This window comes from Giraffa tippelskirchi, chromosome 2 (assembly GCF_054371585.1).
Source record: "Giraffa tippelskirchi isolate mGirTip1 chromosome 2, T2T-mGirTip1v1.2.pri, whole genome shotgun sequence".
In the NCBI taxonomy this organism is placed as follows: domain Eukaryota; kingdom Metazoa; phylum Chordata; class Mammalia; order Artiodactyla; family Giraffidae; genus Giraffa; species Giraffa tippelskirchi.
The window spans coordinates 120,258,734-120,281,115 of NC_137276.1; the positions used below are offsets into that span (position 1 = coordinate 120,258,734).

Consider the following 22,382-nt stretch of genomic DNA (forward strand, 5'->3'; position numbering starts at 1 on the left):
TCAAGAGCTTCTCCATGCAGAACAGGAAGGAAGGGCACAGTGGAGGTGGCAGTCAGCGTCCAGTGAGAAAATGTAAAAATAGTTATGGAGAGTTTGTCCTCTTAGCACATTCTCTATAAACCCAGATTGGCATCGAGACGTGAGGAAAGGTGTTTAACATCAGTTTCCTTCTGTTGGTTAAGTGAACTGCATCCAATAATGAGGACGTGCTAAGTCACCATCTCCGGTTCCGCTTTGTATAGGTCAAGATGTGCCTGGATGATGGGCGGATGCCTCCCCTGATGGGTTCCGGGTGCCCAAAGTGTGTGCTCCCATGTTATTGAAGCTCCGTCCCTTAACACCGTAGTTTTATCAGCTGTCCACCAGCATTCCTGGCCTGAGACAGAATCTGTAACAAAATGTCTAAAGGCATTTATTTCTGAAACAGGAGCCAAACTGAATTCATGTGGAAGTTCTAGTAACAAATACACGGGGGATGACTGAGGCCTCTTCACCCTGACTTGAGTTTCCCCCCAGGTGCTTTGCTGTGCCTCTGGCTGGCCTGTCCTTGAGAAACTGTACCTTGAGTGTAATAATATCGTCATTTCGGAAAGGTAACCAGGGTTTACATCAATGCATCTGTTACCATTTAGTCATTCTTTTTTTTTTTTAGCTCAAAACATTTATATTTATTGAAATACTAGTTTTTCCAAACATCAAGGGTAAAGAGATGTAATCACATTCTCTGAGAAGTAGCTGTATATCATTTAGTCATTCTGAATAAATAAATGCTCCTAATTATACCTAATTTTTAGAAGAATTTTCAAATAAGAAAAACACTATTCATTGCCTCCCCAAATTAGAATGTCGACTCAAACTTCACTAAGAGGTTCTAATTTAGGAAACCCCATCAGAGTAAAAGTTTTAAGTTAAATATTTTTAAACTTTGAATTGTATTAGTTTTATATAAACATGTAATTTCTAAGTGGAAGTTCTATAGGATAACCTGTAAGGATTAAATAATGGATTTTAAATTAGCATTATCTGTTCAAGGTCAGTGTACCAATGTACAGCCCTCCACACCCCCAGTTTTGTATCCACAGATCCAACCAACCACAGATCGAAAATACTCAGAAAAAATTCCAGAAAGTTCCTTAAAAGCCAAACTTGAATTTGCCGTGCATTGGAACTGTTTACATTGTATTAGGTATTTTAAGTACTCTACAGGTGATTTACAGTATATGGACGATATATGTAGGTTATATGCAAAGATTGTGTCATTTTATATAAGGGACTTAGCATCCTCAGGTTGTGGTATCCTTAGGGGTCCTGCAACTAATTCCCTAGGGATACCTAGGGATGACCCTGTATGTAAAAAAGGCTTGTTCTCTTATGTCAGTTAAATAGGTTGTCACCTAATCCTCCTCTCTTGTTTATATCATTAATGTGTAAAATAAATATGGACAAGTTTATAGCAAATTCTCCAAGGAGTCAAATGAATAAAATTACTGTTCAGAATGATTCTATTTATTTATTATATAGGCAAATAGTTTTTTTAAAAAACTTTTAATTTTGGACTCACATACATTTGTAAGAAATAGTAGCCAGAGATCACCTGTACCCATTACCCAGTTTCCTCCACTGGTAACATCTTGCAGAGCTATGGTCAGTATCACAGCTAGGACACTGGCCTGGTCAAGACAAGAACATTCCCATCACCACCAGGATCCTTTATGGTGCTTTTATAGTCATATCATACGCTTGCCTCCCACCCCACCCCCACACCCCTGACCTCTCCTTAACACCAGAGGCAGGTATTTTAAGGCTGTATCTTTGAAAACAAATCGGTGTGAAAAAATTTTTATCTTCCATACAGGCCAACTGATGTTCTACAGACAGTGAAGTTGTTAGACCTTTCCTCTAATCAATCAATTGATGAAAACCAGCTGTTTCTAATAGCGTATCTGCCCAGGTAACCTGCTCCCAAAATGCCTATTATAATAGAATTTAGTAGATTTTTAGTGAATGGATCCTATGCTGTATATACTTTCTCAGTGGAAATATGATAGTGATGATGGAAATCCCAAATTCAGTTAATTCCCTTTGGGAAATTTTTATCTGAATTCAAGAATTGACTTGTGAACCATGTACAATGTAGTCTATGCCTGTACTGTAATAGATACTTTAAGGATGAATATTTCCTAGGGTGTAGGAAAAAATGTACAGATCTAGTCTGCTCGGATAGCACATAGCATTTTATATTGTTCTGTGTAATCAAATTCAATGTTTTTACATTTCAGATTAGAACAATTAATCCTCTCTGACATTGGAATTTCTTCTATACATTTTCCGGACGCTGGAATTGGTACCTAAGATTATTCAGTCACCCCTCCCCCAGCTCCCCCACACTTCAGCTTTCTCTCCCTTCTGCTGTGTAACTTAATTCTCTTTCTTCTAGGGTGCAAAACCTCCATGTTTCCTTCCTTGCAGTACCTTGTACTAAATGACAATCAGATAGCGCAGGTAAGAGGATCTTCAGAACATGTGCGCTACATTATTACTTATTTCCACTCTCAGGATGCTGTTTGCAGGCTCCTGCTCTTAAGGAATATTTTAAGTTGAAAGAGAAACACTTCCTCAGAGTGAAACTCCTCATATAAACCCAAAAACATTAAGAAATTAGGTTCTCACTTAAGCAGCCCATACGTCAGTTTCCAAGGCACAGTTGTAAAGTACCTGGTCTTCCTGGCGGGTGCTCGCTGTGTGATGAAATTCTTTGTCTCTGATGGAACTGGGGGCTTGCTTTTCTGCTACTGGTTCAAATAATCTGTTGAAAAGTTAGCCTGAAACATGTTTATCTTCACGTGTTTTGGATTTCAGTGGTCCTTTATGAATGAGCTGGATAAGTTGCAGAGTCTGCACGCGCTGTCCTGCACGAGAAACCCCCTGACTGAAGGCAGCAAAGATGCCCAGACCACACGGCAGTTCATCATTGCCAGGATTGGTCAGCTGAGGACCCTGAACAAGTGTGCGGTGAGTGCCAGTGTCCTGGGGAGGTGTTTCTTAAACTGGAAACGAAATGGTCCAGTGTAAAGAGAAGTTGGAGCTGAGGATCATAAAGGCAGTCAGATACTGTTTCCTTCAAATGGTATTACCCGTGTGCACTTGAGTCGTGACAGTTCTTTCCGGCCTAGCAGGTGGGGTTACACTCGGATGCTTGCAGGGGAAACCACTGTTCAGCTGCCCCAGGCCAATTTATTGTCACTTGAGCAGGGTTGGGTGGCAGGATACTAGGTACTCTCTCAGTAAGTCAGCTACTCCAGCCCAACAACCTCATGCTGTGGCGTTGGGCCTCAGGCAGGCACCGTCCAGAAACTGATTCGTGGGCAGATGCACTCATGAAGAAACGGATAAAACTGAAATTCATTGTTCTTTTTGAATAAACTCACAGATCTGTGAATGTTAAAAAGGAAAGGTAGAAATTTGTCTCGTTGCCTCAGTTTGATTATTCTTTCTGGGTAGGCAGTGGAGGAGGACAGGTGCCAGACACACGTTAGAAAAATGCTTTAATAGATTTGCTTTTTTCTCACATCCCTGTAGATTGAACCAGAGGAGAGGCGTGGGGCTGAGCTCGATTACCGAAAAGCATTTGGAAATGAATGGAAAAAGGCCGGTGGACATCAGGATCCAGAGAAAAACAGGCCAAACGAGGAATTTCTCGCAGCCCATCCTAGATACCAGTCACTCTGCCTCAGTATGTGCTGTGCGCCAGGGCCTTCGCCTGGGGTTGGGAAATCCCCACTGGGACAGGGTTTCCTGTGGGTGTTAGAGGACGTCCTCAGTGTTGTTGCTATTCTCCGTTGGGCATCTAAATGGACAATAGGGGCTCCTGCAGCTCGCGAGGAGCAGATAATTAATTAAACAGTTGTCTTTAGAGAAGGTACATCTGCAGCACCTCAGCGGGGGTAGGAGGGGAGAGCAGCTCTTCACCAGAAGCTCGTCTCTTCATGTACTCACCCAGCTTTCAGTTTCAGGACGTGGGTACCACTTCCTCTTTTTAGGAAGGGCAGGAAGGACTCCAGGTCATCCCAACCCTGGCCCTACCCTGGGGAATGTTTTTAATGAAGAGCATTTGATGTGGAACCTCTGCACTGGTATTCTTTGAAGCTCTGCGGATAATTTTAACGTTCATGAGAATTGCATGCTGTCTTCCTGAGCGCTCGCCCATCCTGGCACCTGGTGTGCAAGGCACTTCCTGACCTGCTGCAGCTTGGCTCCCTGGACACTGACGCTCTGACTCCAGGGCTCCTTGTCCCTGATGTACTTGCCACTTTGTTTTGACTTCATTTTTATTCCAAATTTCACTTTTATGCAATTTTCATATTATTTCCTAATATGAGCTCACTGCATAAACACTTCAGGCTGAAACATCTTTGAGGAAGAAAAGCTGCCTGTGGGAATTGCTTTCAAATTACTCCATTAGCTGTCCCGATTTCCTGGCCACTTGAGGTGAATTCTAAATCACTCGGGGGCCAGAGAGGTGAAGGATCTAAAGCTGCCCTGCAGGTATGGCTCAGATCTCCCCACTAATAACACAGAAGACAAAGCAAACACTGACAGGGTATTTATAGACCTTTTGTCTCCTGCCGCGGTCTGGCCAAAGGTGGACGGTAGTCCCTCCTCCTACTCTCTCTGCCATGCATAGAGGCTGCTTTTCTTGGCAGTGTACCTGGCTTCCAGTGGTGGTTCTGAGCACCCAAGCCAGCACTGCACATACTGGCTGAAACCTGGTGACAGTGTCCACGAGTGGAGTTTTTCTCAGGACCCAGAAGGAAAGGAACTGTGACCAAAGGTGAAATTTTGCATCTAAGTATCTGCAGGCACAGCCTTATCTCACCAGTCTATCGGGACAGTGTCTCCCAGGATCAGTGATGTGACACGCAGATGACAGGAGGGTTCCAGGCTTGGAAGCGGTTGCCGTCCGTCCTTCCCTCCAAAAAATACACTAACCAAGTAACCAAATAAAAGGAAGCAGATCCCAGGTTCACATCCCAGCCGCGGCTGGGTTCATCCTGGGAAAAGAAAAGGCTAGGTTGACACTTACCTATACATTTCTCCCCCCCTCCCCGCAACAGTGGCCTTTTGGTTTATCATCCTCCTTTTTCTTTTTTTTATTTCTTCTTAAACAGAATATGGTGCACCAGAAGATGGGGAACTGAAAACACAACAACCATTTTTGCTCAAAAACCAGCTACTAAGTAAGAACCCCACATTCAAAGACCACTTATTTATATTTGAGTCCTTAAATGCTAAAACAGATGGTGATGAGTGAAAGTCGCTCAGTCATGTCTGACTCTTCACGACCCCATGGATTATACTGTCCATGGAATTCTCCAGGCCAGGATACTGGAGTGGGGAGCCGTTCCCTTCTCCAGGGGATCTTCCCAACCCAGGGATGGAACACAGGTCTCCTGCACTGCTGGTGGATTCTTTACCAGCTGAGCCACCAAGGAAGCCCGATGATGACCTAATAAGGGCTGTTTGTTTCTCTTAAGTAAATACCTAGACATGCACTTTAATTTTTAAAGAAATGACCTCAAACATACCTAAATTCTAATGTTGAACATGTTAGCAATCCCCATGCTTTAAACTTATTTAACAGTGTTATAAATTTGGGAAGTATCTGAATAGTGAGTTGAATTGTGATTTGGAAATTCATGAACTTAAAAACCTTGTAACTGTCAGGAAAGAAGTACTTAAGGGAAAAGGGAAAGCAGTAGAATGTTGGTCCAGCTACTTTTGTTGCTGTAATTCAGTGAAGTAGTAATAGAAGGAATTTTAAACATCAGTAAGTCCTGTTCCTTTAGTGGGATTTGAGCTGCATTCTTTGGTCACTGCTGTTAATATGGGTATGATTTAAACCCTTCCTCCAGCAGGGCTCAATTAATGTCAGTTAATCTTTTTACTTTCAAGCACTGAAGATAAAATATCCCAATCAACTTGATCAGAAAGTCATAGAGAAACAACTGCCAGGTAAGAATGAATGTCTCCCCTCTTTCTGCTTTTGAATCGCTGGCCCTCCTATGAGGCAGCTGGAAGTAGAACAGTTCATTCAAAGTGTGGGCTTTTACAGCTTATAAGTGTTCACTAGTCTTCTACATTCTAAAATACAATTATTCATGCCAATACTACTCCTCCCGTGCGCGCCTCCTCCCCAAAAGTTCGAGTCTCCGGTAACTTCTTGGCTTGTCTAGAAAACAGTTTTGTTAGAATCAGGAGCCCGTATGTGTGGTTACTTCTTAACCCAGAGGCAGGAGCCTAAGGGCTCGCCCTTCAGGGGCATCCACAGGCCCTCTGCTGGCTAGTTCTCACAAGACTGCTCTGGGGGCTTTTCTGGGCCAGAGAAACAGTGGCATTGGCTTGAGTGCTTGCTACTCCTTACCAATCAGGAGCCCCTGCACAGACAGCTCATGGACACTGTTTAATGGACACATTTGAAATAGTTTTCTGTCAGTAGATCAGTGTAACGTACCTTTCATTCAAAAGAGAAATATAGTCTGAATCTTTGATTCACAGTTAAATACTAAAATATAAACAGCTTAAATTTAGCACAGTGAGGATTTGAAGAAATAAAATATCGTAAATGACTTTAGTGAAATATCTTTCTACTTGCCTGTCAGTGCAGTGAATTCACATTGATTTTTTAATTCATTTTTATAAAATAAAACAAGGTTATCCTGGTATTGCTTATGGAGGGCTTTTGTTGTGCCCAAATAAGTACCTTTACGATTAAAAACCATCATCTAATAGCAACTTACCAGTATTGCTCCATTTTTCCTTACTAGCAACCCAATTTCTATCCCTGTGACATGTAATTTTGCTACTGTTACATAATGCTGAATTAAAATTAGTGGTTCCCCTTCATTTTTCTGTTTTCAAACTTAAATACTGCCAGTAACAACCCTAATGGGAACAGACAAGTGAAAGAAGACCAGAACTTTTTGCTAATATAATTGATTTCGGACATGTTTGCATTTTTCCCATGAAGTCAACTTGCGGGAATGCTCAGGAATGCTCTTATTAGGTCTGTGTTCACGGGCTGAGCTTTATTCACCTTCAAGTAGAATTAACAGATTAGACTAATATGGAGAAATTATATATAATAATTATGCTATAAGCTATTTAAATCTGAGTCGTATATTCTCTAAACTCAGCAGTCGGAATTATTAACCCATCATTAACCACGCTCTGAACAAGGAAAGCCAGTCCACCTAAACCCTTTGAAAGGACAAGATGATCACATATTCACAAATCAAAGAGCAAACTATGTTAATCGACATTATAAATGTCCATTTAGTGTCCGTATTCAATACATAAACAAGAAAAGGCAAGTTTTTATTCTAAAATAAAGATAACATTTATTATCACAAGTTGCATAAAGACACAGCTTTTACAAAAATGTTTGATAGAAAAATATTTTTCTGAATACATGTGATATCTGTAGGAACACCACACTATTGCTGTACCTCCAGCTAAAGCTTCAGAAAAACTATTTCTCATAATCAAAATGTCCAATATTTACCACAACCCATCTTTGGAAAGAAGTTCATAGTGTTTTCTGAACAAACCAAAGCATTTCCTCATTCAGTTATATCCCTGGGCCCAGTGGTCCCCTGTATGTGTGTGTTGCACATGTTACACACCACAACGATTACAGACTGGGAACACTGGAAAGTGGGGCTTGTGGATCATTAGTCTACACACTTCACTTTACAGAGGAGGAAACTAAGGCCAGCGAGACTGAGACAAGTCCTCACTGGGCCCAAACCTGACGCCAACAACCTTTAAATCACAGGTTTAAAAAGTTAATGATTTCACTCACATTTCTGTGCTGAGAATGATTTCTGGTTTATTCAGAATAAGGAGGACATATTAAACACCACGGACATGATATGAAAAGTCATCATCAAAGGGCACTTAGGTCTGACATCAGCTCCGTTTTCCCACAGCCTCCCAAACAACCCCCTAAGTGGTGTGACGCCCTGGTCTGGTGGCCCACATTGGGTGAGCTGTCCCCTGGTCGTTACCTGGGTAAACTGAGAGTATGGAACGACAGCGACAGCTGTCATTACCAGTGTGGTCTTGGCAAGTGAGCTCGTCACCTGAGAGAACTGATGTTCTTTCTTTTCTTTGACAGAATCCATGACAGTTCAAAAGGTGAAAGGCTTGCTGTCACGTCTTCTCAAAGTTCCTGTGTCAGAACTTCTGTTGTCCTACGAAAGTCCCAAAGTAAGTTGCCCAGAAAAAAAAGCAAAGTCAAGCTGAGTTCCCCACAGTATGATGCACTGTTAAGCTAAGTCTTCACGTAACATCATTTGATTCCAAATAGAAACCATATGTCTTTGTTGGGGTGTGTGTGGGTATATATGCTTTGTCACATCTGTCTTAATCACCCCCACCTCTTTACTCTAATTTTAGATGCCGGGTAGAGAGATTGAACTAGAAAATGACCTACAGTCATTACAGTTCTATTCTGTGGAAAATGGAGACTGTCTATTAGTGCGATGGTAACAGCCAACTAATAAAATTCAGAGGTTTGATGATGTATCATGACTGGGTTTCACTGTAAATAAATGACTTATTGGGACAATTCTTTCAAAAAAAAAAAAAAAGGTTTACAACTTGCCCTAAGTATAGAATAGCTGTATTTTTCATAGGGAAGAAAACATTTCTAGGCATGTATATAACAGCAATAATAAAGGCTTTGCACCTACTAATGATTTTCAGATTTTATTTCATAGTTCATGACTATATTTCATTATGAGAAGATGTAAGTACTAAATAGAACCTCACTAGTCTAAAAATCTGAAATTAGTTAATGATGTACTCAGAAGATCAGTATTAATGGAATCTTCTATTCATACTATTGGTTTAAAAGATTACTAAAATGATTTGGGAAAATCTCCTCTAAACTGAAGAAAGCATACCCTCTATGTAATATATATGCTAAGATCTCTCTTCTTAGTTGCACTGTTTTTAGAGTACTCACAAAAATTATGTGCTTTTCCCTACAGTTATACCCTAAACTGAGCATACATTCTTTCTAAGGAAGATTACCAGCTCTGATTGAAATTCACTAATATTAGGTAAACATTTTACAGTGGAAGAAAGCAAAATTAATTCTTTCAGTTTCATCTATTTAGAAATATCCTTTCCTATGGCATTAAAACCCTGAGAGGTATGATTTTACTTATATTCATAAAACTTTAGCATTAAAAAAAGGAGTATTAATACAGCTGTGATCTTCAGGATTTATGTTAAATGGCAAAAGAATACTTGGAATTTAGTCTACTTAATAAATGAATTTAAAACCAAGGTCCAGAACTGAGAATTACAGTGGTTCCTTTTCAGGTTGCCCACCTCATTCAGAGATTTACAAAATCTGACCTGATTTCCAGAAACCCCCACTTTGGTGTAAGTGACCACAGGTCACACAGCATGAGTTCTTTTTAGCCTGTAATTATCCTACTTAGCTATTCAGAGCTAGTCTGCATTCCAGGCTGAAATTCAGACTAGAATACTCAAGCTTTCTGAACTAGGCCAAGTTTTAACCAAAATGATAGGTAATGAATTACTAACTAAAAATGATGCAATAGGACTCAGGAATATTGTTTTCACAAACAATTTGGTATTTTTCAAGTTATCTTCCAATATATAAGTAAGTTTTCCTTGCACTACAGTTATCTGTTGTTTTTTAAAAAGAAAATTTTGTGCAAATATTAAGAAATACCACATTGGTGAGAAGTGAAAGTGCCAGCCGAGAATTATCCTGAAAGACCATATAATCTGCGGCCAAACCTCAGGCTTCCACTCAGCTGGTCATTCACCCACCCTGACCTTTAACACAGCAGATCGACCTCATCATCCTCTTGCTTCGCACCGACAGGGGTCACCGCAAAGCTCCTTTAGTCTCCACAGCTGCGTCAGTTCCTGCGGAGAATACTGCGGGGAAGACAGCATTCCTGGTTCACAGGTCTTCTCACAAAGCCACAGGCTGTCCTGTCGAGAAAGACAAAATGCAAGCTGACCCCCTGGTGCAGACAGAACAGGTGTTCACGGGAGCTTCCAGAGCCCAGTGAAGTGGAGGTCATTTCAAAGACGAGCGCGTGTGTGAACGCACTCAGTTTGTGGGGCACAGGGAGAACACACGGCAGTGACCCTGAGACTCTAGAACAAAGAAACAGTGTGGGAACCACAAACGCAGAGTTTCGTATTTGCTACCAGAGAAAAGCTGGCCAAACACCTCTGTGAACAGCAGCAAGTATTCTGGAGAACCGGTTACGGTATTTGGGGGATAGTACCAGTGCTTTCTAAGTATTATCCAGTTTAGTTCTCACAGTAACCTGTGAGCTAAGAATTATTTCCTTGTTATGAATGAGAAACGAAGGGTAAAGAAACTTGCTCCAGCTTACAGTGAAGTTCCTGCTGGTAGGCTAAGTAGGAAGGATTAAAATGGAGTCTTAGCAGACCCTCGAGTCCAGGTTCTCACCCACCAGCCTACTTCCCAGCTCCATGGACTGACTTCTGCTTCCAGTAATATCAGAGAGTACAGATTCCATTCAATTCGAGAACATAAAAAGGTGGGACATAATAATCAGACTGCTTCCCACAGAGAGCTGTGGCCCTGATGGCTGAGCACCTCTAGGGGTATTAAAGGAAATGGGAGGCCTTCTGTCTCCACCCTGACCCTAGGTGGGTGGGCTAGGGAGGGTCTCCCCTGAGCACCTGGAACCACAGCCCCCACTTAGGTGGGCACGCTGCTGGAGTCACATTCTGTGGAGCCGGCTCACGGCCAGGATCTGAAGTCAGCCAACTCCTGTAAGTTCTAAAGCTGCAAAGAATTGAATGAAATGTGTAAAAATGTATAAACACTTCACTCTTTGTGGGTAGGAGAACTTCCATTTAAAACACTTCCTTTTTGGTTTATGAGACCCTGGCCAATGATAGTGAATTAAATCAAGTGCATAGTTGTTATGACACTAGAAGACTGTCCGTTCACAGTTTCTGCCCAAGGTTGGATAAGAGAAACCTCACCTCTTCCGAGCCCTGAGGCCAGCCCTGCTCAGGCTTGCTCACCTGGTATCTTTTAGGTCCTATGGCTGCCATCCAAATGCCCATGCTTACATCTTCACCCTACACATGCCCCAGCAGGTTCAGAAAGTAAAAATTTCAGTGCTGTGTCATCAGTAAAGACAGTGTCACACCCACTCCCACATGTACTCTTTGTACTTCTTTGTTTTCTAATTACTCTAGTATGAAATGCTGAGCATGTTTTAACACTGATACACAAAGTAAAAGCTACTGGTCATTATTAACATGAAGCATACACACCACAATGAAGTGAAACTACACACTAAGCAGGCGGCCAGCCCCTCTTTGCATGGACCTTAAACTTCCAGCACTAATAGTCTGAAAGATACTGTGGATCTAAGACCCAGGCAGAGCTGTTTCACTAACACTGTCACCAGAATTAGCAAAAAAAAAAAAAAGAAAGCTTATATTCATAAGAAGGACGACTAAGCAAACTGAAGACTAAATCTTTACACTCCTCCAGGGACTATGCCTTTAAATACAGGCTGAAAATATAAGAAGTATGTTCAAAGACGACTTAGGAATAAAATTTACAGCAGAGGGATAGAAGGGATAGAAGTGTACCCCTAACCTCTGAGGGCTGCTGATTCCTATATAGAAGGAATACCATACTTTCCCCAAGGGAAGCTGCTCTGTTTTTAGGGCTGAAATACTAGGTCGAGTTAAAAAAAAAAAAACTGCTGGATGAGTGTACTTTTAGGTCAGAAGTCCTTAATTACCTGGTAGGTCTTTAATCTCCCCGAGTTGCCAGCCAGCCAGTGCACGATGTCCCTGGAGATAACATACCCCGACCCACACGCAAAAGCGGGGTATGCGGGGCTGGGGTACTCCAGCTCCTGCCACTTCCCGGTCCGGTCAACTGCCCAGTTCAACCTGAAACTGAGAGTCAAAGTGAGCTGGCTTGTGTTGTTCGGACACTGGTCCTACCTACCAGTGGTTAAGCCTGAGTCCTTAATTGACACGACAAAGGAACAAGTTACAGAAGCAAGAAGAGAAGTTATTTTTTTAGTCTTAAGGAATTAAGTATCTAGTGGTGTTTTTTATATAGAAGACTGGTATGTTAAATTCTCTCATGGAGTTTCTGCATCATCCTGCATAGATATATTAAAAAAAAAGAAAAAGAAAAAGAAATCACCACTCCAGACATAGCAAATGGTTTCAGAAATGTATCATACATTTAAGGAACAGCAGCTTCTAATTTCAGTAGTACTTGTAGGGCATGGTGATAAAAGTCATGTTAATTTCCCTCCTTCATTACATTAGCCTGAGGTTTTCCATTTAAAAGAGTTTTTTCCCCTTTAATTGTAAATTAATAAAACATACTAACTCAGGTGCCTAACAGGGAAATTTCCTATCTCAACCACATTTTTTTCTTAACTACATGTGCTCAGTACATGAAATGAACATTGATGGGCTAACAATGTTTAACTTACTTTCCCCACCAAAAATTAGGCCCATCCAGATTCTTAAGGGCGATTCTATTAAACACAGCTTCCAAGTCTATATAACAGTCGTCATCCGTCTTTAGCAACAAATCAAAGCTGGTTGTTTCCACAGTCCTGTTGGCGAAGAGAGGGATACGGAGTCAGGGCGCCCCTCGAATATCAAGAGCATCTGCCCTAAGAGGAGACTGCAGCTGCCAACTATAGGCCTCACTCAGTGTTAGCAAAGTGGCCTAACGACGGGTGCCGAGCCGATCTGAAAAGGTGTTAAGGAAAAAGAACACAATGGAAAAAAAGATTTGGTTTAGATGGAACATACAATCAAACGCTTCTTAGGCCTTGCGCAGGTCAGGCCAGCATGTCTGTTAAGCAGCAGAACTTTGCCCCTTGCATTCCTAACAAGAGGCCCGGGTGAGGGGAAGGTGCCTTTCACAGGACACTGGCATACAAGAGAATGTGTTCTTTGCTGCTATCTATACTATACTCAGGTGTTTTATGGTGTTTAAAAAGCTGAGTTAAAACACTGAAATACATTTTCCCTTAGAAACGATCTTCAGTAATTCAACCATCACAAATGATCTTCTGGAAGGCACAAAAGGGTGATTTCATTTATCTAGACATTAAAAAGTATATAATGGCAACTACAGACAAAACTGACTCTTCAATTTCACACTGCCAACCCCTGTACTTCTTTGTTAAAAAACCCAGTATTGCTAAGTAAGAACCAGTAAGATGACAGAAATTGGAACTAAAGAAATCTGGGGGAAAAGTTTTCATTAGGTCACAAAATGGTGAATTTTAACAACAGATCCACAACTGAAAGCATAACCCTATGTTTCTAAAGTTTTATTTTCGGTTAACAGCAGAAGATATACATACTGTTTACTTGCTAATCATAAATAAACTTCCGTGATAAAGGACACTGAGGTTACTGATGGATCCCCTGGATAAAGATGAATGAATAACAAAGATGTCATTTACAGTGTGGAGGGTAGACTGGGGATTGACTAGTGGGAAGCAGGTCTGGACACACAGCCTGTTAATAGGTCACTGCAGTGTCCTGGCAGACATGAATGCCCAGGAGAGACAGGGGCGGAGAGACTAAGATCACAGAGAGATGCAAGCAGAAGAGACAAAACCCGAACTTCTACAGTTGAGAATCAGCTCCCTATAGAAAGCCCTAGAACTCTGCAGTCCTGATCTCCACCACCTGGACCTCCATTACCCCTCCTCACCTCTTTTTGTCCTTGCCTTGGCCCCACCAACAGGAGCCCCGTCAGTGGCCCTGAGCTAAAAGAAGGTTCTTCTTACTACAGCTGTCAAACTTAACCTTGGTATTCTGGCCATACCCACACTTCCAACTCTTATTTATATCTGCCCTCTATCCACAAGAGGACTCCAAAATTATACTGACTTGCCCCAGCTATGAAACTACATAAATGAATTTAACTGTCTACCCCTCAGGACCAGAAGTTGGTAATTTCCCATGAACAAGAGAAGAAAAGAAGGGACAGACTGGGGCTCTTCAAGGACTTGCCCCAGCTATGAAACTACATAAATGAATTTAACTGTCTACCCCTCAGAACCAGAAATTGGTAATTTCCCATGAGCAAGAGAAGAACAGAAGGGACAGACTTTGGGGCTCATCAAGCAACAAGCTCTCTGATCAAGTTTAAAAAAAAAAAGACAAAAGATGTGAGTATACTTAATGTGTTTGATCTAGACAGAGTTTGAAGGTTTTACATATACAGTCAGGGTAGACAGTATCAGAGGCTCAACAGAAAGTTATGGGACTCTACAGTAACTTAGTAATTAATATTAACAGCTTTGTATTCAATTAATAAGTTGCTATATATTTATTGTTGGTATTAAACGGAGTTACAACCAAGACCCAAGAAATACTGGAGGGTCTGGGAAGTAACAATATGGTAGACTCTAAGGGTTGCTGAATTTCATCTTATTAGAGGTTTTGGAATCAGGGCAGGTAGTTTTTCAATGAGTGGAGAAGAGAACAGAAATATAATGTGGATGCTCAGCTGGACAGAACTCAGATCAGTAACCTGGGTGTGAGTGACTATAAATGGGAGATATTAGGTGGGTGGGGATGAAAATCACTTTCAAACTCACTGATTTTCACCTAATGTTGGCTTCAGACAACTATGGAAAAGCAGAAATGACTCAAAGTGAACCATCTTTTACCTTGCTTTTGATTAATAGCACTCACATTATGGATCTGCTAAGAGAAACAAGAAGGCAGCATTTCAGAAGATTAGTCCTCACAAAGAACTAGGTTATGATAGATCACACCACAGGTGCTCAGGGCTCTAAGGTTAGTTTGTTTAAAAAATCTCAGTGGTTTGATGTTATTGATAAACTGCTTCTACATCAAAAGAAAAATAAAACAACACCTACCCAACATTTTCATAACATACCATCTATAGAAGTTCAGTAATTTTGCAGGAACATTTCGGTAAGTGTCGACAACATCCACAAACACAATATCATCATAGAGGCTGCTTTCTTCCTTTAGTAAGGTGTCCTCCTCATGGAGATTATGTATATGATCGAGAAGTCTTCGAGGGCGAGAATGAAGGGTTTTTAAAAGAGCATCACCTTCTAAAAAGAAAGAGTTGGAGAAAAGAGCTACTCCAAGCTTAAGACCTAGAACTTATAACATTATCACACTAACACTCATCCCAAGGCAACCTAACAGAAAACATTTGTTAGGAATTTTGAGGGAGGGAAACCAGAACTCCCACACACTGTTGGTGGGAGGATAAACCCACGGGCTCACTGTGGGGAGCAATTCAGCAACACCGGGTTAGGCTGAAGGTGTCTGACTGTGTGACTAGGGCCAGTTGTAGATGCATTCCCAGAGACATTATTTTACACGTTCACAAGGGTATTTATGGCAGCACTGTTTGTAACAGTGAAAAATGGAACCAGTCTAAATGCCTACCAATAAGAGAATGGCTAAATCACAGTGTATTCATATAATGTGATACAGCAGTTAAAAAAATTAACCTGCATAGCAGCACTACTCACAATAGCCAAGACAGGAGAACAACCCAATGTCCACCGACAGATGAATGGGTTAAGATGTGGTACATATATACAATGGACTACTACTCAGCCACAAAAAAGAATGATATAGCCATTTGCAGCAACATGGATGGACCTAGAGATTATCAATCTTAAGTGAAGTAAGAAAGCAAAGGACAAATTCCACACAGTATCACTTATATGTAGACTCTAACAAACAGTACAAATGAAATTATTTACAAAACAGAAACATTCAGACATAGAAAACAGACCTGTGGTTGCCAAGAGGGAAAGGGAGGAGAGAGTGGGACAGACTTGGAGTTTGGGGTTAGCAGATGCAAACTATTTATATATAGAATAGATAAACAACAAGGTCCTACTGTGTAGCACAAGGAACTATATTCAATATCCTGTAATAAACCACAATGGAAGGGAATATGAAAAAGATGTGTATATATATATACACATACCCACATATATATGTCTAACTGAAACACTTTCTGTACAGCAGAAATTAACATATTATAAATCAACTATACTTCAATAAAATAAATTTTTAAAAAATCAACCTGATCTTGGATGTTAAGAGGAACAGCACGAAAAAATAATGCTGAGTGAAAAAAAGTATTTTTCCAATTGCTATAAATACTATAGGTATAAATTATGAAATACTTTAATCAAAACTATATGTTATACGAGTTATGTACATATGTAGTAGAAAGTAGGATAGTAAGACTGGGAAGGATGCACATGAGCTTTAGGACAGTGGTGTCCTCTCTGAGGGGAGCAGGAGGAGCAGGGGGTAGGAAGTCCTAGGAGGGAGGGGCTTCAACTGTATCTGAAACGCTTCATTTCTCCAAAAAAAGCAAATATGAAAAACTGTAACATCTGTTAGTTCTAAGCAACAAGGACATGAGTATTTCTTATAGCACTATTTCTGGATTATCTATGCTATTCCATAATAAAAATGATTACCAATGTGCTTAAAAGATATTTTAATTACCATCTCACAAGCTAATGAATCATTTGCCACATTTGTGCACGGACTGTCCTCAAATAAGGCAGCAGGCACAGGATTTTGTCAACTTAGAAAATTAGAAAATCTCTGAAAAACGACAAATGGGTGGCTGAGCAGTGGGGGAAAGGAACTGAGAAGTAATTTAGTGCTCCACTCTTTGTAACTGCAGACAGAAAGACTAGGGGTGGGGGCTGAAGACCTGTTTCTGATTTCCACTTCTGCCACTATCTGTGGGATACTGGACACATTGGACGTTTCTCAGCCTCAGCATTCTCATCTGTAAAAGGGGGAGTTGGACTAAGTCTGTGGTTCTCACGGATGCTTATAGAATACAGATTTCTAAGCCCCAAGCCTCGAGAGCCAGCGGGGTCCAGGAATCTGTATTTCTAACCTGTGACTTCCTATAACTTTGATGTAGGTGGACCACAAATGACCCTTTGAGAAGCACAGGCCTAAATGATCTTGGGTCCCTTCTCAATTCTTACTGTAACATCCTGTCACTTTAAAGGTAAGGATAAATATACACAATTTAACACTTGAAGGAAAGTAGAAGTGTTATAAAATTATGGCAATAGGAAAATGGTTGGTAACAAGAGCAGAAATTAAATACAGGCTTTTTCAGTAACAAATTGTACACTTTGGCTTATATTACATATATCTGGAAACTGAGTATACGATCTGTGTGTTTTAAATCTGACCATCTGTCTAGGTGCTATCTACAAGAATCATACAGTTTACAGCCTCTCAAACTTTAGAGGCATCAAATTCATCAAGCAAGCTTGTTAAAATACAGGTATCTGAGCTCCAATTCTGAAGATTCTTAACCCTCTAGCCTGAGGCAGGGCCCAGCCAGAGATGCTAACGCCCAACAAAATTTGAGAATTTGTGTACCACGTGATTCTTGTAAACAGTACATAGATTCTCAGATTTAAAAAAAAATTATAGTCAGCTTTTCAGATATATCCAGTACATGAGAAGTAAAATCTATTCATTTTAATTCCTTTACCCTAAAATTGAGATATTTCTCTCTTGTCTGAAAGGAATTTTTCTCACCTGAACCTTAATCCTTTAGCCTCAGAGAGAAAATTTAAGATAAACAGTTGCTCAAGGCACAGTAGCTGCTCCCATAGAACAGTTCAGTGCCAGAAGTCTCAAGGGCCCCTCAAGTTTTTAAAGTCTTCTGACGGTACAGAGTTGACGTAACTGACACAAGAAAGAAAGTTGCTAGACATTAAGTCAGATGGTGTGTATACCTGTACCCGCCCCCAAGTGTGAGCTGTTTTATGAACCTGGCCTCCTGACCTGACTTTTCCCCAGGTGACCCACTAGCTAGTCTCTGGTGAGCTAAGCTGATACCACCCCTGGCAGAGTGGTCTCATAGTTTTATGAAAAATCTCTGGACTAAAATTAAAGATCCCTAAACTTTACATCTTGATGTTTAACGGCAAGTTTGTGGGCAAAACGTATGTACCTCTTCTGACCTTCCCTTAGGGGTGATGTAAGAATACTGTAAGAATAAATAAAGATGCTCGAGGGAAAAAAAAGGCACCACAGCCCATTCACATCTTCAAACTACATGCAGTGGCCTCAAATAGAGGGTTCTGTCCCATCCTCAGTCCTGCACATTAAAGCAGTCCCCGTGAAGAACTGCCTCTCAGAATATGGACTCTGCTTTCCTCGGTCACCTCAGGGTGACTTCAGGGGAGCTGGGTCCAAATTCTTTCATAGGAATCCTTGATCCACAGAGCTCTGAGAAATCAGACAGGACCACCACTGGGCACCTTTGTTCTGTAAGTGATGATCAGGACAAGTGACCACCAACAACAGCATCTACAAGAGCTGTTCTTAGGGGGTCACTGATGCAGAATTCTCAGAGGTTCACAAATGTGGGTATTTCCAGAAGCACCACTGAAGACAAACACAGCGACTCCTTTTTGAGGGTGATAGAAATGGTCTGGAATTAGTGGAGATGATAGCAGAATGCAGAATATACTAAAAAGTATGGAATCAAACACTTGAAAAGGATAAACTATATGGTATGTGAATTATTTGTCAATAAAAACTTTTTAATAACTGAAAAAAGAAGATTACCTTTCATGACTAAAGTATGAAGATGAAGTAGGTGAGATTCAGTATGCTTTTCAACTTTCAACCAGCTGACTTACCCTGAATAGTATAAATAAAACCACCTGCAACTCCCTCCACACCTTCCATGAATTCATGAGGCAGGGCACCCTCCGAAGTCTGAAAGAAACGAGAATAGAAGTGCTTGATGCTTCATGACTAAAAATACACTCCTTACACTTGAACATTGATTTTCCAAAATTCATAATGTGACTCCACGGTACATGAATCCATCTAAAATGCTGGTGCACTAGACATGCTATCAGGATATCAGTATTCTACTTTTGCTGTTGTTGTCTAATTATTACAATGTCCAAGTTCGGGTACACCCAATAATCTCCGGTGTTCAGAATTCCAGCTTACACAGAATCACATATTCTTGAACTTGCTACCGACATTATTACCAAAACCAATTTTATTTTACATCCCCAAACTCCCACACTTAAAAATAAAATTACTATCACGTTTGAGTACTTGGAGATTGAAAATGCCCGTGAGTTCAAATACACCAGGCACATTTTAAAGTGTCTGCTACCATACAGTGAAAAGCCCTCTAAGCCAACAGTTGAACCAGAGGAGCCCTACTGACTACTGATGTTGAAGGTGCCCAGAGATTATTGTGCCAACAGCCAACAACAGTCCTGTCTACCTCCCAGCTTTGGAGGAGCTGTTGTTTTTAGAGATACACCTCTTTTCACCTCACAGGTTACCCAAGGCCCTTACCTGAAGTGCGGGACTTCACCTTTGGGTGTTACACCCCAACTTAACATGCCTACCAGCTGCTGCAGGCTGGAAAGACTGTCAGTCATGTCTCAGCACGTTTACCCCATTTCTTCTACATACTCACCCAATCAAGAGGCCTTACTGCCTGCCTAGTCCTTTTTTGAACAGATCCTTCCAGCAGAGCTCTACTATACAAAGTAATGTTTTAAAGCCAGTAGAGACACAAGTGTTCTGGGGTGATTGTGGTAAATCACCATTTAATTCAGAATATGATTTGTAGCTGAATGTGGAGAAAATTTCTAGAGGTGAATGCTACATATTCCAACTTTGTAGTTCCACAAAAGACTGCACACTCTTTTTTTGGTTTTTTTGGGGGGGAAGTTGGTTTTTTCTTTTTAAAAACTGTACACTCTATACTGTTTTGGCTTGTTTAGAACTTGACAATACTTTATTAACTTCTATCTAAAATGTCACATCTTGGGTTTTATTTTTCTTTTGAAAATATTCTGAGGTTATTACTTGCTGGCAAGGGAGCAAGACTTAGGAAAACTTCCAGCTCTGTGCATTTATGATGAAAACCTTTATTAGCACATGGGTTCCTTAGAATAGGCTCCTAAGCAGTCAATTTTTTTTTTATTCAGTTAGCTGAGTGTTTAAGCTACCATTAACCCTCCACAAGGCTTCCTGTTGGCTCAGATGGTAAAGAACCTGCCTGCAATGCAGGCGACCCAGGTTCAATCCCCTGTGTCGAGAAGATCCCCTGGAGAAGGGAGTGGGTACCCACTCCAGTACACTTGCCTGGAGAATTCCACGGACAGAGAAGCCTGGCAGGTATAGTCCATGGGATCGCGAAGTGTTGGACACGACTGAGCTTTCACAGCCCTCCACAACCGTATTCATTCCCAAAGCAGATCATGTGAATCTTTACCTTAAATGTAGCCCAAAACTCAGAAGTAAACTGATCTCCTTTTGTGCAATCAACTGAACAGTATAGAATTTTGTCATGTTTTGCATATTTAAGTTTCACACACAGAAAAGGAGACAAGAAATTCAAGGCACTTACTTTGAAAATAAGGAAAAAACCCTACAAATCCATAAAACACTGTATATTAAATAAAGGACTTTTCATAATCAAGGATGAAATCCTAAACATGGCCTACAAGGCTAAGGCTGTAATTATACACTTGAATGTGTGGGTCTGTCTAATGTCTTTCTTCCTCACTGGACTGTAAATTCCCCTGTGGGACAGTTATGGGTCTCCCAAGATTGTGCTTGCCTCAGAATGAGTATGCAATAAATGTTTCCTGAATGTATAATGTATAAACAAACCTCATGATTTTCATTTCAAATTCAAGGATTAATGTATGTGAATAAGGTTAATATTTAATGAAATGTACTAAGCCTGTGAATTTAAATGCCAAGTGCTTTCCTAATCATTAGACCAGAATTCAAGAACAATTCTATGACCGCACCACACCATCACTTATTTATTTAAAATTCATCATTTTAAGTCTGCTTACACCTTTTTATCATCCTACACTTACTCTGAGAAATCTGTTTTAAATTTTAAGAAAATTTGGAAAATGAAAAATAAAAACCACAAAGCCCAGGAATATAAATGAAAGTGAATATTCAATCTTACTTTCTAATACTTTTATTTATAGTATTGTAACTGACATCATACTGTTAAGTGAGACTGTGATTATTTTAAATACTACTGAGGAAGTGAACTTTAAAAGATGTTAACCTAAAAACTTAACGAGAAATAAAACATCATACTTCCTAAAATGCACTAATCTTAAGGCAAACTGTCTATGAAGGTTGAAGCTATAAAATCACAGAACATTTGAGCTTTTCATCTTTTACTATGGTGACTCAACAACACTTTCCATTACATACGTTCTAAAACATAAGATTCATTGTTCCATATGAGTTGGTGTAAAAGTAAACTTAAAAACATTTTAAGATATTAAAAAATGCTAAGGTATGCTAAGCAACCTAAAATAAAAAAGGAAGGCCTTACTGTAATGACTCTGAGAACTCCTCCTCCATCATTAACTGTCACTTTGTGGAGATTTCTTGACACGAGGCCTTGGAGGTCTTGGCTCTCCCACACGATTGTACCTTCAAAGCTCTTTTGTAGAAAGATGAACACAGAGTCAGTTTCTTTACTGCTGTCATTTAGGTCTTCAGTAAATTTCTAGGGAAAAGTTTATTTTTCTAAGACACATCAGTTAAAACTTTTGTTGCACACTCCAACACACCAACAGTAACATTTTAGTGTATTTCAAAGACCTTTTTTGGACAGTTTTATATGCTGCTGTTCTATCATTTCCCACCGCATCAAAGGCATTTCCTTCTATGACTGCAGCTGTTATGATTGCTCTTTTTCAAGTGCTTCTACCAGTGCCATGGAGTGAATGCATCCTGAGTCACTCTGACATCTCCCTACTGTCACACATTTGGACCCTATCAAATACCTACTAAAACAACGGGAGGCATGTTCTGGTGTAAATGTTTATTTTCCCCAATAAATCTGTTTTTTTTATTGAAAACAGATCCCCAATTTTCTGTATGACACAGGGAACCCAAAGCTGGCAGCCCTGTGACAACTAGAGGGGTGGGATGGGGAGGAAGGTTTTTAAGAGGGAGGAGACATGTACCTATGGCTGATCCATGTTGACGAAAGGTAGAAACAATCACAATGCTGTCAAGTAATTATTCTCCAATTAAAGAGATGAAATTAGGACAGTAATAGAGATATTTTATATGCATTTCAGCACACAGTGCCAAACGGCCTGTCATTAGCAATTTATAAGAATGCCTGGTTTCACTCTCCTTTTCCCTATTTGGGATATTAGTAAAAGAAGAGAAGTTTAAGCTAATTTAGTAGATTTAAAGAA

The 22,382-nt window shown here is 40.4% G+C and overlaps 2 protein-coding genes across 14 annotated transcripts in view; one reads left to right on the plus strand and one right to left on the minus strand.

Annotated features, from left to right (window-relative positions):
- TBCE (tubulin folding cofactor E) overlaps positions 1 to 16,603 on the plus strand; it is an 87,512-nt gene extending 70,909 nt beyond the window's left edge. For 5 of the 8 annotated variants that reach the window (XM_081570433.1, XM_081570435.1, XM_081570432.1 and 2 more), the window contains 10 exons: positions 517 to 593; positions 1,856 to 1,951; positions 2,280 to 2,344; positions 2,438 to 2,502; positions 2,860 to 3,012; positions 3,580 to 3,733; positions 5,169 to 5,237; positions 5,953 to 6,012; positions 8,177 to 8,268; positions 8,458 to 8,586. In XM_081570433.1, coding sequence (XP_081426559.1) covers positions 517 to 593; positions 1,856 to 1,951; positions 2,280 to 2,344; positions 2,438 to 2,502; positions 2,860 to 3,012; positions 3,580 to 3,733; positions 5,169 to 5,237; positions 5,953 to 6,012; positions 8,177 to 8,268; positions 8,458 to 8,550 — 924 coding nt within the window. In that variant the 3' untranslated portion in view covers positions 8,551 to 8,586. Of the gene's footprint in view, positions 1 to 516; positions 594 to 1,855; positions 1,952 to 2,279; positions 2,345 to 2,437; positions 2,503 to 2,859; positions 3,013 to 3,579; positions 3,734 to 5,168; positions 5,238 to 5,952; positions 6,013 to 8,176; positions 8,269 to 8,457; positions 8,587 to 14,036 lie in introns of those variants that run through there. The other 3 variants (XM_081570437.1, XM_081570438.1, XM_081570436.1) reach the window with 1 other exon arrangement.
- The window catches only part of B3GALNT2 (beta-1,3-N-acetylgalactosaminyltransferase 2), a 57,433-nt gene continuing 42,422 nt past the window's right edge, over positions 7,372 to 22,382 (minus strand). The window contains exons 6-13 of one of the 6 annotated variants that reach the window (XR_014076856.1): positions 21,503 to 21,613; positions 18,798 to 18,876; positions 15,005 to 16,909; positions 12,564 to 12,689; positions 11,850 to 12,009; positions 11,116 to 11,172; positions 9,877 to 10,038; positions 7,372 to 8,244 (exon numbers count right to left, since the gene is read on the minus strand). Coding sequence is in view for 3 of the 6 variants with exons in the window: in XM_081570441.1 (XP_081426567.1) it covers positions 9,901 to 10,038; positions 11,116 to 11,172; positions 11,850 to 12,009; positions 12,564 to 12,689; positions 15,005 to 15,188; positions 18,798 to 18,876; positions 21,503 to 21,613 (855 nt within the window). In the remaining 3 variants the exon portion in view is untranslated. Of the gene's footprint in view, positions 8,253 to 9,876; positions 10,063 to 11,115; positions 11,173 to 11,808; positions 12,010 to 12,563; positions 12,690 to 15,004; positions 16,910 to 18,797; positions 18,877 to 21,502; positions 21,614 to 22,382 lie in introns of those variants that run through there. The other 5 variants (XR_014076855.1, XM_081570441.1, XM_081570440.1 and 2 more) reach the window with 5 other exon arrangements.